General features: G+C 42.0%; 1 protein-coding gene across 1 annotated transcript in view; it reads left to right on the forward strand.

Annotated features, from left to right (window-relative positions):
- UNC13C (unc-13 homolog C) overlaps positions 1 to 16,511 on the forward strand; it is an 857,791-nt gene that overhangs the window by 416,633 nt on the left and 424,647 nt on the right. Inside the window, exon 16 of the mRNA XM_077472480.1 lies at positions 2,415 to 2,483. Coding sequence (XP_077328606.1) covers positions 2,415 to 2,483 — 69 coding nt within the window. The remainder of the gene's footprint in view (positions 1 to 2,414; positions 2,484 to 16,511) is intronic.

Raw genomic sequence — 16,511 nt, forward strand, 5'->3', positions numbered from 1 at the left:
AGTGTGACAAACATGCAAAGGAACAGGAAATGAGGAAGGGGGCAAACACTTTTTCACACCACTGTATATATATATATATATATATATATATATATATATATACATACAGGGCTTTTTTCAGCGGGAACGCAGTTCCGGCACCTCCAGCACTGAATGTATGTAATAGCATGGGGTGTGCTGGAGGGTCTATTGATGTTGGCTGCTGGGGGATATATTGTCACTGGTGGGGATTTGATTTTGTGTAAGGGTCTATTGGTGTAAGGATCTATTGATGCTGATGGGGAATCTATAGTTGCTGGGGGGTCTTATGTTGCTGGAAAGGATCTATTTTTACTTGCTGCTGGAGGACCTTTTGATGCTGGCTGCTGGGAGATCTGTTGTTGCTACTGGAGGGGGGGGGGGGGTTCTAATGTTGCTTGGGTGGATATTTTGTTATTGGATGTGATACTTTGTTGTGGGTAGTTCATTGTTGTTGGGGTGGAGTCCATTGTTGCTTTGGGAGTCTATTGTTGTGTGGGGATCTATTGCTGGGATTCTTTTGTTGCTGGCTGCAGGGGATCTATTTTACTGCTTTTCTTTTTATCATCAACATGTTCCGTACAAATGATTTAGCATTACAAAATGATACTTGGTTCTGTATTCTCCAGACGGGGCAGTACTGTTAGGTGGGTAGGAGATGGAATCAAGGGACGGTGTTTAGAGGTGGGTAGGGGGCAGAGACAAGGGGTGACTCAGATGGGGGGAGTTCCTGCACCTTTTCTTAGAGAAAAAAAGCCCGGTGTACATATATATATATATATATATATATATATATATATATATATTTTTTTTATATATATATATTTACTTAGTTATCACGTCTGAAACACATGTAATTAAATGTTCTTTTAAACTTTAATTTCACTTTGTGAACTTGGCTGCACGGTAATCTCACAATATCTCACGAGATTACAGGCAGCCCAGCCACTTTTACACTGATCTCGGCTGTTTTCAGAGAAAACACTTCTCCTCTGTTCTACCTCTGATAACTGAAGTTCTCAGCTATAAAAACTGGCTGCAGAGGAGATAATTTTCTTCTGAGAACTGCTGAGAACTGAACTGAGAAAAAACTTCTCCGTTTAATAAACGTACACCTAAGTAAGAAAAAAAGAAATAAATAACAGAATTCAAAATGAAAACAATCTGAGTAAAGTAACAGCGTTGCTTCTGCAAGATAAGAAGAATGACTACATGGAAGACATGCTGTAGACAGAAATTTCCAAAATAATTGAATCCACAGTACTGGATGCATTTTCTTCCAGAATTACCAATTCATCTAATAAACACAAAACATAGAAGGCTTTTTATCTTAATGTGTATAAAATGCATTAAGATAAAAAGCCTTCTGACTTTGCAACCCCATTAATTGACGCAGCACTCTGAAAAATCACATTTATCTGCAATGTGAGACCATCTTAAGCCCCATACACACTATCAGATCTTCTGCTGAGTTTTTCCTTCAGATTTACCAAAACCATATAATATGAGGCCAAACTTTAGGAGTTTCAATGTGTATGCAATCAGGCAGGCCCTTCTACTACATGGTTTTGGTAAATCTGAAGGAAAAACTCAGCAGAATCTGATAGTGTGTATAAGGCTTAAGGCACTTCTCCCTCTGTATGCTAGTCACACAAGATTTGCAGGGAGATTTGGTGTAGTCACCACTCTGCTGCTCACTGTTATCCATGCTGGAGAGCAAACAGTAACTGTGCAAGGATCTCCCTGTTCCTGCTTCATTCATTCTGCAAATTTGTTCTTTCTGTACCTCTTCCAGACATGTGCAATACTGAAAAAATGTGCTTTGTTTCATTTTAGATAGATTTGGTATTCTACTAATTTTGTTTTTGCATGCTGGGCGGATGATGTCACAAGGGGCAGGGTCACGGGTGACATTATTGGGGGACTCAACCCCTTGGTTATTTAAGAAATGTCAGGCAGCAGAGAATGCAGATGGCGGAAGCCTTTATCGCTATCAAATGTTTTTTTTTTTTTTTGTGAAGGCTGAACATTCACAGAGAGCTCACTCATGCAGTGTTTCACATTAGCACTCCCACATGTATGACCCAACAGAGGAGATGGCAAGGTGCTTGGGTGCTGTAAGACAAGGAAGTTGTCCTTTCCCCTTGATACATAGGAACTAGCTAATTACAGCAATACATGGACATAATGGATTCAATCAGCAAGACTGTGATTACAACTGTGCCTGTTTGCTGCATAGAGGTCCAACCACTTAATATAATGTCACATATTTAATCTTTAGTTCTACTTGTTATTGTTGTTTTTGGGTGAATGTTTAGTTGAATGGCCAAAACATTTATTCTAGTTGTTTTTTCTTATGGTTTGTTATTTACATGACTGTTCATTTGCTTACACAGAGAGAAAAATTTATAAAACTGTTGGATCAGTTGCACAACTCCCTCAGAATAGATCTTTCTAAATACAGGGTAAGTGTAGCAAGTTATTGATGCAATCCAAGCATTAATTATAGATGACATTTATTCTAATAATGTGCTATAAACTGACTATTCAACATGTCAAAGTGCATTTTGCTTTTTTTTAACATTGTATTATTTTTGGATGGATGAACATCTCATGATCCTTTTGTGCAAAATTATAACTGTCAAATGATGAAGTGGGCCGTTTTATCAGTTTATTTCCTAGTTATTACACATTTCATTTCATTTTGATTGATTATTTTAGCCTTGTAATGACCATTAGAACACAGAAATGTTTTTTTTTTCAGTCCAACTGTAAAAAGTTTAAATATAAGAGGGGAGACACTGATACAGAAATAGTGGGGGTTGATTTACTAGAACCGGAGAGGGAAAAATCTGCTGCAGCTCTGCGTTGAAACCAATCAGCTTCCAGCTTTTTTTTGTCAAAGGTAAATTGAACAAACTGAAGTTAGAAGCTGTTTAGCAACAATACACAGCTGCTCCGGGTTGTGCACTCTCTAGTTTTAATAAATCAGCCCCAGTGTTTTTTCTTTTTTTCATTATAGTTTTCATGTTTGTATAGAAAAGATTCGATTTACACAGAAAAAGATTGTTCCAGTGTTTCTACACAACGTTCCTTTATGTGTACCGCAGATCCACTACGATAAAACCATAAGGCATGGTCTAGTGTTTGAACTGCATTTTAGTGCTACAAAACATTTTGAATTTTACCATAATAATTACAATACCGATTCTGAGTTGTTGTTACGTCTACAATAACTAAAAGTAACCAAATACAGTTTTAATTGTTCTGGATACTTTAAATTGGATCTTGCAGTCTAGAAATAATATCCAATTTTATTTTTACTATTGATTACTGCCACTGCCTAGTCTTACCTCTGTTCTTCTTATGTGAGCTGCCATATTAAATTATCCTCAGACTACACAGAGCACTGGTGGTACATTTGTAAATCATAGAGGGCCTCAAATGTAGCCCCATCACTTCCACTGGGTCACATAATAGCAGTGCACTTTTATGCCCTTGTACACACGGTCAGACATTCCGACGGAAAATGTCCGATCGGACCGTGTTGTCGGATAATCCGACTGTGTGTGGGCTCCATCGGACTGTTTCCGTCGGAATATCTGACCGACAAAATTTTAGAGCTGGGCTATAAAATTTTCCGACAACATGATCCGATCGGACTTTGTCCGATCGTTTGTAGAGAATTCCGATCGGACAAAGTGCCACGAATGCTCAGATCAAATTCCTAGACCAAAGCTATTGGCTGCTAGCCTGAATGTAGTCCCGTCGTAACGAAATAACGTCACCACGTTCTAAATGATCGGATTTTCCTACAACTTTGTCCGACTGTGTGTATGCAACACAAGTTTCGGACAAAATCCGTCAGACAAAATCCGACGGATTTTGTTGTCGGAATGTCCGACCGTGTGTACAAGGGCTTATGTGTTGAGAAGTGCATTGCATGAAGCTAGGCAACCAATTTAAATGAACAGACTGTAATGCACCTCAACGCTCACTAATTTTACTCCTGCATTTTTTTGCAATGCACACTGAAGAGAGGCATGGAATTAAAGAGGCTTCATCATTAGCATCAGTGACTGCATTCAAAACCCCCAGCACTGGTGTCAATCGTTGCAATATTAACCCCCAGTATTGGTGTCAGCGGCCAAACACAGAGAACCAATAGGCTGCTTGTTTAGCACCAGGGATATAGAGATAGCTCCCTGTTTGAAGTCACGTAAATAGCCCTGATACTGCTTTAAGGTCCTGTCCCTCTCTCCCTCTGGCCCTCTGGTACTGGCAACCTCTTGGTTCCATCACTTCCTTGCACCACCTGCATACAAAAGTAGTGAAGCCGCACACTGTTCACCCCTTTACTTCTTTTTGTATGTAGATAGTATTTCCGTTACTTGTTAATCGGTTTTGTAAGACTTCAGACCCACATAAATGAAATTTCAGTCAGGAATTGAGATGAGAGACCAGCAAGTCTAGGTTGTTAGCATTTTCATTGTTTAATCGAAATCACTAAGGTGCAATATAAAGGGACAGGCCCTTGGCACCAGTAGATAACACATTTCATTTGCTTTACAAAGCTGAGTAAGCAGTATGGATTATGCTGTTAAACTGCTGCTTTTTCATGTCAATACCACTTCAAACCCCGAAAAATCTGATTTCTGATTGGTTGTATGTAGGGTATTACTGCACCCAACTGCAATTTTTAAAAAGCTATGCTAAACTGAGAGATCAGCCAAAGAAATGTGTTTGCTAATAGTTATATAGTATATATACATATATATCTATATCTATCTATCTATCTATCTATCTATCTATCTATCTATCTATCTATCTATCTATCTATATATATCTATCTATATATATATATATATATATATATATATATATATATATATATATATATATATATATATATATATATATATATATTATTTATTAATTTATTTATTTTCGTGAAATTTAAAATCCTGAAAATTCTGCTCGGAATTAAGAGATACAAATCTTACTTTTGTCTTTTATGTCAAAGTGGTATTAACCCAAACCTGAAAACATTAAATATTTCAGCTTATCAATTATTAGATGTGATGGCTGCATTTTTTGGGGGGCTTTTTTTTCCTCTCTGTTTTCACTTGGTGATCTGGCCAGTAACACACCTCCTGTATTAGGGTGCCCCCACTCTGGATGGAGAAGTACATAGACATCTTTGGATAGCAGCATTGTCAGTCTGGAAGAAGGGGAGAGTTAGATGTACAAGCAAATTTAATTATGCTAAACAAATTAGGGCTGAATGCCAGCTAACACATTTTTCAGCAGTTACAGCAACAAGACTTTTTTTTCTCCTTTTTGGGATAAAGGTTTTACATAAAAAAATAAAAGCTGATCAATTTAAGCTCCTGTCCAAAGTAAATGGTTTGTCTCAACTCTGACTGCTGCATCTGCAGGACAGCTTGTTCTGTTGAAAAACAACAAACTTATCGACTGAATCACCAGGTAAAAACAAGGGAAAGAAAGTCTAAAAATAAAAATGAATGCAGCCACCACTCCTAAGAATTGGTAAGCTGCAATATAATAAATGTTTTCTTTTCAGCTTAATGCTGTTTTAAACCAAAGTTACAGTTATGAGTTATATTAAATAAACCAGTATTGGTACTTTTGTGCTTGAGGTTAAATATGCGTCTGCATTGTTTGGGTTGGGGTCCCTTTAAGGGAGACAAAAAGAGAGGCACCTGTGAGATAAGGCTGAACAGAGCAGAAAGCAGACAGTAAGAGTCTGTGAGGTGTTTTGTAAAGCTGGACATATTGTATTGGGAGCTACCATTTGCTTAGACTCTGCTTGGCTGTTTGACCTTTTTGGGACTGTGAGAGCTGGTGGGAACTTGAATAAATCAAGATATACAAATGTGTGAAACAATGGGTGCCACCCTAATCAGTTAATCAAGTGCAAAGTTGCAGCCACTATACACTTAAAAAAAAAAGAATAAAAAATCAATATATATATATATGTCTGTGTATGTGTGCCAAAAGATGCACATACACACTGCTATACTTAGTGCTATGTATACATGCAATAAAATTCAAATTCATAAAAAATTCATAATACATCATTCAGATGTTCCTCCACTTCAAAGGACTCATATATCATGTAATCCAAAATACGGCCAACATAGTGCTCTCTGTTATAAAACTTTTATTTAAAACCTTGCTAAAACATAGCATTGAATTATCACTGCACTGTGTGTGTGTCTTTTGGTACACATACACATATATATTTTATATATATATATATATATTGTAGACATGTCACTGGAGAAGTGATCGAGGGGGTGTACATCTCACCTAGGTTGCTACACAGTGTGAGATGGTAAATCCAGGATGGATCAGTTTCTCAGCAGCGATATGCTGCTGAGTTGTTATTTAATTTTGCCGGGCCTGGGTTTATATGGAATGGCAGGTAGGTTTGGTAGAGGGACCTGTCATTCCACATCCCCCGATCCAGTTCTGGGTTTGGGATCAGGTGAGCTTGGATCCTAATTAGCCTGGGAAGCTAAAGGCTCTGTAGGGTCTGCAGGTGATTGCTTCTCAGCCAGGGAATGAACAATCTGTGTGTTGAAGGAAGCTGCAAGCACAGCCACTGCTGGAGCTAAAATTCACCCTGCGATATCCAGGCGAAAGACGCTGTGTTTGTAAGTGTCAGATAGGTGAGCAGAACCTGTTAGTAAGCGCCCAGCCGGGCTAGGACTTTTATTTTTGTTGTACTTAGAAAGCACGGTGTTGCTGTATATTTTGTTTGCTGGACTGTTTGTACCACGAATAAACGCCAAGATCTGCTTTATCAAATCCCAAGTCTGCTGTGAACTGTGTCCAAACACACCCTACCCCGGGAAGATCCCTTACAATTGGTGGAGGTAGCGGGCAACGCGGTTGCTAGGGGCAACAGTGTGGACAGACTTGGCTACAGCTGCTGATGTCCTGGGTAAAAGCTGCAACTACACTCCAAAAACAGTCCAGCAACATGGAGGAGATGCTGAAGCAGTTTATGCAAGTGAGTTTGCAACAACAGCAGGCTCAGACAGAGGCCAATAGACGACATGAACAGTCCATGGCTGAACAACAGCAGATGATCGCTGCACAACAGCAGGCTCAGATAGAGGCCAATAGACGACATGAACAGTCCATGGCTGCACAACAACAACTTATTGAGCACCTGATAGCAAATCGAGAGGCGCCTGTGGTGATGGGAGCCGCTCCAGAGATTTTTTCTGGGAGAAGGACTGTGCAGAAAGCGCTGCAAAAGATGACTGCTGAGGACGATGTTGAGGCCTATCTAACAGTATTTGAGCGCGTGGCTGAGCGAGAGAAGTTACCAGCCGCTGAGTGGGCAGAAGTAATTGCGCCCTATTTAACAGGTGAACCCCAAAAGGCCTACTATGACCTCAGTGAGCAAGAGGTTAAGGACTATACTCGGCTAAAAGAGGAGATACTTGCCCGACTAGGAGTTACTACTGCAGTCCGTGCCCGGAGGGTACGCAACTGGAGCTACAGTCTGGACAAATCAGCGAGGTCCCAGATGTATGACCTAATCCATTTGGCAAGAAAGTGGTTGGAGCCAGACACTTCTACTCCTGCACAAATCCTAGAGAAGGTCGTGATGGATCGCTACCTCCGAGCGCTTCCTACTGACCTGCAACGCTGGGTGGGACAAGGTGATCCTAAGAATGCAAACGAACTTGTCAACCTTGTGGAAAGGTTCCAGGCGACTGAGGACTACCTCCGTGATGTGCCTGCAGCATCTTCACCTCCCCGGAGCGCCAGATCTGTGCCGTCAGCTGGTAAGATACTTCCATCTATTGGGGGAGTGTGGAGGGGTGCTGATGGGGGGGAAAAGGGCTCAAGTGGTGTCTCAGGGACAAAAGACTGGTGATGGTCCCGGGTGGCTAAGGGGCTCTGAAAAGGACTCCTTGCCAAAGAGACCAGGCCCTATCCAGTGTTGGAGATGCCATGAGGCGGGACACGTGTCGGCCCATTGCCCTCTTACCTCTGAACCCATGGAATGTGACGCTAGCCGGCGTCAGTCGCTATTTGCGGAACCATCTTGTGCTGCAGTTCCTGGACTAGAGACTGAACCGCAAATCTGTAACATCACAATCAATGACTTTCCTGTTAAAGCGTTAATGGACTCAGGAAGCCTTGTAACCTTGGTGCATGCTAGCCTGGTGACTGGGGACTTAGAGTCTAAAAAGCATATGAGCGTTGTGTGTATACATGGTGATACAAAAGTGTACCCTATAGTGCTGGCTAAAGTCGGGACTGAACAAGGCACAGTACAATATGAAGTGGGTGTGGTTAAAAACCTCATGCATAATGTAATATTGGGGCGCGATTTTCCTTTATTCTGGGCTCTCTGGGAAAAAAGAAAAATCCCCAAAAGGAGTGAGGATACCTCTAAGGTGGTTGCCTTGTCCACTGTGAATGATAAAAGTGTACAGGATGAAAATGATTGTTTTCCTTTGCAGGTCCTGGCTGGGGAGGAGGAGGCTCCTCCCACTGAGCAAAATATACTAGACTTAGAGGTGTCTAGCGATAATTTTGGGACTGCACAATTACAGGACCCCACTCTCAAAAATGCGAGAGAGCAGGTTGCTGTTATGAACGGGGTACCTCAGGAACCAGATGCTGAAAAAAGATTTCCACATTTTTCGGTGACTAATGATCTTTTCTATAGAGTCAATAAGGTTAAAGATGAGATTGTGGAACAGCTTCTGGTACCTAAGCCGTACCGGCGTCAGGTGCTTGACATGGCACATAACCATGTTCTTGGGGGACACTTGGGGACTGACAAAACGCGAGAGAGGGTTCTCCAGAGGTTTTTTTGGCCGGCCATATATGATGACATTAAAAAATACTGTGAGTCGTGCCCCACATGTCAGGTTAGTGCCCCAGTGTCACATTTTCGCAGTCCGTTGGTTTCGCTCCCTATTATAGAGGTGCCTTTTGAGCGTATTGCCATGGATTTAGTGGGTCCCATTGTAAAGTCAGCTAGAGGACACCAGTATATTTTGGTAGTCCTGGATTATGTGACCCGCTATCCTGAGGCTGTACCCTTAAGAAACACTGCATCTAAAACAATTGCACGTGAGTTGTTTTATATGTTCTCTAGGACTGGGATCCCCAAAGAAATCCTAACTGACCAAGGTACGCCATTTATGTCGAAAGTAATGAAGGAATTATGCAAACTATTTAAAATCTCACACATCCGTACCTCTGTGTACCACCCCCAGACGGACGGATTGGTGGAGAGATTTAATAAAACTTTGAAACATATGTTGAAGAAAGTGGTGGCAAAAGATGGTCGTGACTGGGATCATTTATTACCCTACCTCATGTTTGCTATTAGAGAGGTGCCCCAAGCGTCCACAGGGTTCTCACCATTCGAGTTGGTCTATGGTCATCACCCTAGGGGTCTACTAGACATTGCAAAAGAGACATGGGAGAATGAGTCCACCCCATACAAGAGTGTTATTGAGCATGTAGCACAAATGCAGGACCGTATAGCCACTGTAATGCCCCTGGTAAGGGAACACCTCCAGAGGGCTCAAGAGGCCCAAAGTAGAATTTACAACCGGTCCGCAAGAATCAGGACATTCAACCCAGGCGATAGGGTCCTTATACTAGTCCCCACTGTTGAGAGTAAATTCTTGGCGAAGTGGCAAGGTCCCTATGAAATTGTTGAAAAGGTCAGTGAGGTGAACTACAAGGTGCACCAACCAGGTAGAAGGAAGCCTTTCCAAGTTTATCACATAAACTTGATCAAGCCCTGGAAAGACAGGGAATCCTTGGTGGCGACAAATACTGTTAATAATTTGTCACCACCAATCCCTCCAGTCAAGGTAGGTGATACTCTATCAGTGTCACAGAAACAGGAGGCTCAGGAATTTTTACAGAAAAACAAAAACAAGTTCTCTGACCTCCCAGGGCGTACACACCTCATCCATCATCACATTGAAACTGAGCCTAGAAGCAGAGTAAACCTTAAGCCCTATAGGATACCCGAGGCACGTAGGGAAGCCGTATCTGCCGAGGTAAAACGTATGCTTGCTCTGGGGGTAATTGAGGTGTCACAGAGTGAATGGTCCAGCCCAATTGTGCTAATCCCAAAGCCCAATGGAACTTGGAGGTTCTGTAACGATTTCAGAAAGTTGAATGAGATCTCCAAGTTCGATGCGTATCCTATGCCCAGGGTAGATGAGTTGATTGAGAAGTTGGGTAACGCCAGGTACATAACCACCCTCGATCTCACAAAGGGCTATTGGCAGATTCCACTTTCTGACGAGGCTAAAGAGAAAACTGCTTTCTCCACCCCTGATGGGCTATTCCAGTATGTAGTGATGCCGTTCGGGTTACATGGAGCGCCTGCAACTTTCCAGAGGTTGATGGACTTGATTCTGCGACCACATCGTGATTACTCAGCCGCCTACCTCGATGATGTGGTCATTTTTAGCCCTGATTGGGAAAGTCACCTCTGTAAGGTACAGGCCGTGTTGGATGCCATAAGTGATGCAGGGTTGACCATAAATGCCGAGAAGTGTGCTCTAGCCCTAGAAGAGGCCAAATATCTGGGCTACATTGTTGGAAGAGGATTGGTTAGGCCACAGCTAAATAAAATTGAGGCAATACAGAATTGGCCTAGACCCCTGACAAGGAAACAGGTTAGAGCTTTCCTGGGTATTACGGGTTATTACCGTAGATTTGTGCCGAACTTTGCCTCAGTTGCTGCTCCGCTAACTGACTTGACAAAGGGCGGAAAGACAGCAATGGTCACGTGGACCCCAGAGGCCGAGGAGGCTTTCCAAAGCCTTAAGTCTGCCTTGTGCCAACCACCTGTGTTAGTCACCCCCGATTTCAGGCGAGAATTTCTGGTCCAGACAGATGCCTCTAGCACAGGCTTAGGTGCAGTACTCTCACAAGTAGTGAATGGTGAGGAGCATCCGGTGACGTACTTGAGTAGAAAACTAACCCCGGCCGAGAAAAATTATGCCATTGTGGAGCGAGAATGTTTGGCAGTGAAGTGGGCCCTAGAATCTTTAAAGTATTACTTGCTAGGCAGGAAATTCAAGTTGGTGACAGACCATGCCCCCCTAACATGGATGAAGTTAAACAAGGAGAGAAATGCAAGAGTGACTAGATGGTTTCTCTCCCTACAAAACTTTATTTTCACTGTGGAACACAGGCCAGGGAAATTACAGGCAAATGCTGACGCATTGTCAAGGGTAAGTTGTCTGTGGGGACAAAAGGCTCAGCCCTCCGGTCTGAAAAAGAGGGGGGGGATATGTAGACATGTCACTGGAGAAGTGATCGAGGGGGTGTACATCTCACCTAGGTTGCTACACAGTGTGAGATGGTAAATCCAGGATGGATCAGTTTCTCAGCAGCGATATGCTGCTGAGTTGTTATTTAATTTTGCCGGGCCTGGGTTTATATGGAATGGCAGGTAGGTTTGGTAGAGGGACCTGTCATTCCACATCCCCCGATCCAGTTCTGGGTTTGGGATCAGGTGAGCTTGGATCCTAATTAGCCTGGGAAGCTAAAGGCTCTGTAGGGTCTGCAGGTGATTGCTTCTCAGCCAGGGAATGAACAATCTGTGTGTTGAAGGAAGCTGCAAGCACAGCCACTGCTGGAGCTAAAATTCACCCTGCGATATCCAGGCGAAAGACGCTGTGTTTGTAAGTGTCAGATAGGTGAGCAGAACCTGTTAGTAAGCGCCCAGCCGGGCTAGGACTTTTATTTTTGTTGTACTTAGAAAGCACGGTGTTGCTGTATATTTTGTTTGCTGGACTGTTTGTACCACGAATAAACGCCAAGATCTGCTTTATCAAATCCCAAGTCTGCTGTGAACTGTGTCCAAACACACCCTACCCCGGGAAGATCCCTTACAATATATATATATATATATATATATATATATATATATATATATATAGTGGGAACTGTAAACCCTGTTGTTGGATCGGTCTCTAGTGGCGGTGAGCCAAATCTTTGTTTCGCTCAAGGTGTGTATGGGCTGTTTTGTTTGTTTTATACTGAAGAAAAGCAACTTGGTTTTGCTGTTTGAGCAAAACAAATACTGTTTGCTTTTAAAAAGTCGGCTGGTGATACCGGGCTTCCCCATATGACACAAAAATCTGTATGGTGACACTTCCTCATCCTCCAGGCATAGTCAGTAGCATACACACTCAGGAAATCTGTCCCTGGGTATTAATGGAATGGAAATTTTCTGTTGACAAAAAGTATGTCTCTTGCCAACTTGTCTGGCTGCAAAATGATAATCCTGGCACAAGTCTTTGGAGAGGTTCAGGAAAACATGTTCTCCTACTGAAAAGCAACCACTACATGTTCTGTCAATGTTAACAGAAATGGGGGAGAGCTAGTGGCTGCACTGTTATATATATACATACAGTATATTACATATAGTAGCCACAATTATTATTCTTCTGACTGGCAAGGGAAAGTGCAAAAACTGCTCAGTCATCCAGATCAAGAATTGTTTTTAGGTCTTCTAGCACAAACAATCTTCTGCATAATATTCATCACCACATATGCATCCATATGAAAGAGAAAAAAAAAACTCCCACAGTGCTCTCTTTAGTCAAAAATAATGATTAAAAACATTCACAAGCAAATAGTAAAAGCACATGTTTAGGCAGTCCAATATATGTGAACCTAACAGATGGCACAACTGCACAAAGCATGGATCCTAGGCACCCATTATGCCGGTCATACATGGTTGGAATTTCGAAAGAATTTTCCTTCGAAAATCGTATTTAAGAATTTTCGAAAGGAATTTCGCACCATTAGTGGGCTGCAGCAACAGCCGATTTCCGTGCAGAAATCTAATTTGAGGAATCAGACATGTTGGAATTTTTTTGAAAAATTAATGATTTTCTAATCAATGATGGGAGAATCGTGCAAGAAATGTAATAAGAAAATAAAATTTATGGAGAGAAAATTATTTTCTGTAGCAACATGAGGTGAAATTGAAGGCTTGGTCGGCCGAATTTCAAAAATCAATGGTGGCATCACCGGATCGCAAAATAACAAACTTTCTGATTTTGAAAAGAAAATTAGTTCGAAATTTGACAGTGTATGGCCTGCATTAGCATTATGGCTTCATTAAAGTCATAGATTCCACCTCTTTATGCATATCATCTTGCAGTGAGACTTCTTCACAAGGCGGGAGCTTGACACTGCCACCACACTAATAAAGTCTAGTAATAATCACTTACCCAAGATACTTTTACATACATCTAGGCAATGTGATCGCCAGACCCGTATGTATTCGACACAATTTTTCAGTTTCCATGGGAACATAACAATAGTGCTCTAAACCATACATTCCTATCAAAATCATTTGACTGCAGTCTAGAAAGTGATGTATTAGCGGAGTTACCATAGATGCATGTATACAATCTCCAGAGCTTGCACCCACAGAATAAAAAACAGCTCAAATGATCGGCATCGGGAGGATTTATGTTGCTCCAGAGGATTAACCTCAACGTTTCTTTTCAGAATGCAAAAGGGGATCGCTAAGTGCAAATAATGCAAACAAGTTTTCTTTTTACTATAAGAAAGTAACTGTATATATCCTGGAATAAATTTACCAAGGGGTTGGACCCAATGTAAAATAATGTAATTAGTGCAAGTGGATCTAGATAAAATTATATCTACATATCTTAGGCCGCGTACACACGCGGGGACTGTTCGCTCAACTTTGTCCGTCAAACAGTTTCAGCAAACAGTCCGCTCAAAATTAGCATGGACGGACTTGCCCACACACGACGAACGAACAGTTTGCTGAAACCGTGCGCGATGACGTGAACGGCACGTACGACGGGACGGAAAATACGACGTCCTATACACTGCATTACAACTTTCGGCGTGTAAATCCTTTCTGAGCATGCGCGGAACTTAGTTTGACGAACAAGCCTACACACGAGGGGACTGTTCGCTGAAACCAAGTTTCAGCGGACAGTTTTTCGGAATTTCCGAAAAACTTTGTTCAGCAGACTGTTCGCTGAAACTGTCCGCTGAAAGCCCACACACGGGCGGACTGTCCGCCGAAACACTGTTCAGCGGACAAAGTTGGGCGAACAGTCCCCGCGTGTGTACGCGGCCTTAGAAGTCCTTCTGCAGATCTTAACAACCAAGACTATGGGGGCGGGCCCCTTGTCACCCTTGTCCTTAACATGGAGACAAGGTACTTTGGCCAGGATGCCCCTCTACAACCAGGCATCCTGTGCACATTGAGGACATGTGGCCTGGTATGGTTCAGAAGGGGTGACACATGCTCGCTACCCCACTCATTGCTGGACAGCCATGCTGCATAGTCAAGCAAAGGTCTGGTATGGATTTTTGGGGGACTTCATGCCAAAACATTTTTGTTTGGGGTCTCTTTAAAAATCCATATAAGAGCAGGAGGGAATTCTCTAAATGGCCCTGCTTATCAAACCCAAGCACATTTACCCATCACTAATTGCCACTCATGACACATGAACAATATGAATTGTTGCTGGATTAATTTAGCATTTGAAATTCATGTCATTCAGTTATACAGAATGAGCAGTCACCACTGATTGGAACTCCTGGGATCCCAGTCACAAGTATACTTGCCTGAGGAATATAAAGAAGGGCCAGTTAAGGCATAACCTTGCTTGATGGGTGTATGTCTGAACACTGGACGTTCAGCCCATTTGGCAGGGGCAGAACATAATGTATAGTATAGGTTCTTCTTCCGCTACTATAAATGAAAGCTTCTTTCTTCTGCGGTCAAGGTTGTTAAGGAAGAAGTTGGCAACCAGTGACATCACCTGGCCATATTCATTTAATGGTGAAAGATCCCTGCAAACTCAGTGTCCAAATAATGGGTTCATAAAGAGTTTGAGTACATCATCTGGGCAACTCTGTTCCTATATTTTTACTTAGCTCTCATCTGCCAGAGCTGTCATTTGTGGGCGAGCAGTCATCAGGATTGGATCGTGTCAGCAGTCTCTTTTCTTGGTGGGTTGGTGGGCATCATGCTTGATGTGGATCTGCATCACTGGATGATGCCAATTGATGGTGGATTTACTACACATCATGTGGCTTGTTTGTGTGTTTTTTTTTTTTTAGGGGAATGAGTAGGGTCACTAAGTACCCCTTACTCATTCATATGGGAGGGGGGACAATATCTGGGTGTCCCCTTTTTGGTAAAGAAATCTTTAACATAAACCCCCACAACCACTAGACCATGGTTGTAGGGAAAATGAACTTGTCCTAATTAACATGTGAACTGTGTTCTGCTAAGGAGGACCTCCCTGTGCACTCCCCCAGTTGAGGGTTGACCTAGTATGGTTCAGGAGAGGTGCATGTTCATCCCCTTTACTGAGCTGCCTGGCTGCATGCTCCAGATAAGGTATCTGGTGTGGACTTTTGGGGGGACCCCATTCATATATTCTTGATTTTTGCATGGAGTTCCACCTTAAAACCTATACAAGACCCAAAGTGTCTGCTATTAAATTTGAGAGAGATCCCATGCCGTTGTATTTCTTTCTTTATTTTTTCTGTGTGGTCCCCCTTACATTTCGAAAAGACCTGAAGGGCTGGATATTAATTATGGGGGGAACCTCCATGACATTTTATCTATACCAGACCCTTAGCTAGATAAACCTGAAGCTGTCAATTGCCAGCATTGTACACAGCATTTTCTATGGCTGACATTTTTAAACTGTTAATTAGGAGTTCTTGAATTTTTAACATTTCACTTTAAGCATTATTAAAATCACTGCTCCCAGCCAAAATGTATGCAATGTAATTATTTTTGCTTTGGTACCTGTCACCCAAGGTGACAATCTCTTATCAATTAGCCTAAAAAAATGTCCAGAATTTATTTTCAACACTTGGCTCCAATTACAACTTCTTTGGGGTTCAGATCTGACACCTGAACTTCCATAAAGATTGCTGAACCTGCCTTGAAACAAACCCAGGTTCATTACTATTCATGAAATTGACTCATTTTCAATCATCTAGCACAGCTATGAACAGTACACATTTACTGTTTTTATCTGGATGTTTTTTTTTTTATTTCATAGTTTCATAGCTTGTAAGGTTGAATAAAGACACCAGTCCATCCAGTTCAACCTGAGTGAGTGTCTACAATTGTCCCTATTCCTGTACATTGGACACTCACATCAGTCCCTACCTACAAGGAGCCCACAATCCAAGGTCCATATTCATATACTAGGGCCAATTTTGGACAGAAGCCAATTAACCTACCTGCATGTCTTTGGATTGTGGGAGGAAATCCAAGCAGGCACAGGGAGAACATTCAAACTCCAGGCAGGTAGTGTTGTGTTTGGGATTCGAACCAGTGACCCTTCTTACTGCTAGGTGAGATTGCTAACCACTACACCACTGTGCTGCCCTGTTTCATGAATTTTTATTTTAAAAGAATGCTGTGGATATTG

The sequence above is a fragment of the Lithobates pipiens genome, unplaced genomic scaffold (assembly GCF_037356315.1).
Source record: "Lithobates pipiens isolate NorthernLeopardFrog02 unplaced genomic scaffold, aLitPip1_a1.2 Scaffold_8, whole genome shotgun sequence".
NCBI lineage: Eukaryota > Metazoa > Chordata > Amphibia > Anura > Ranidae > Lithobates > Lithobates pipiens.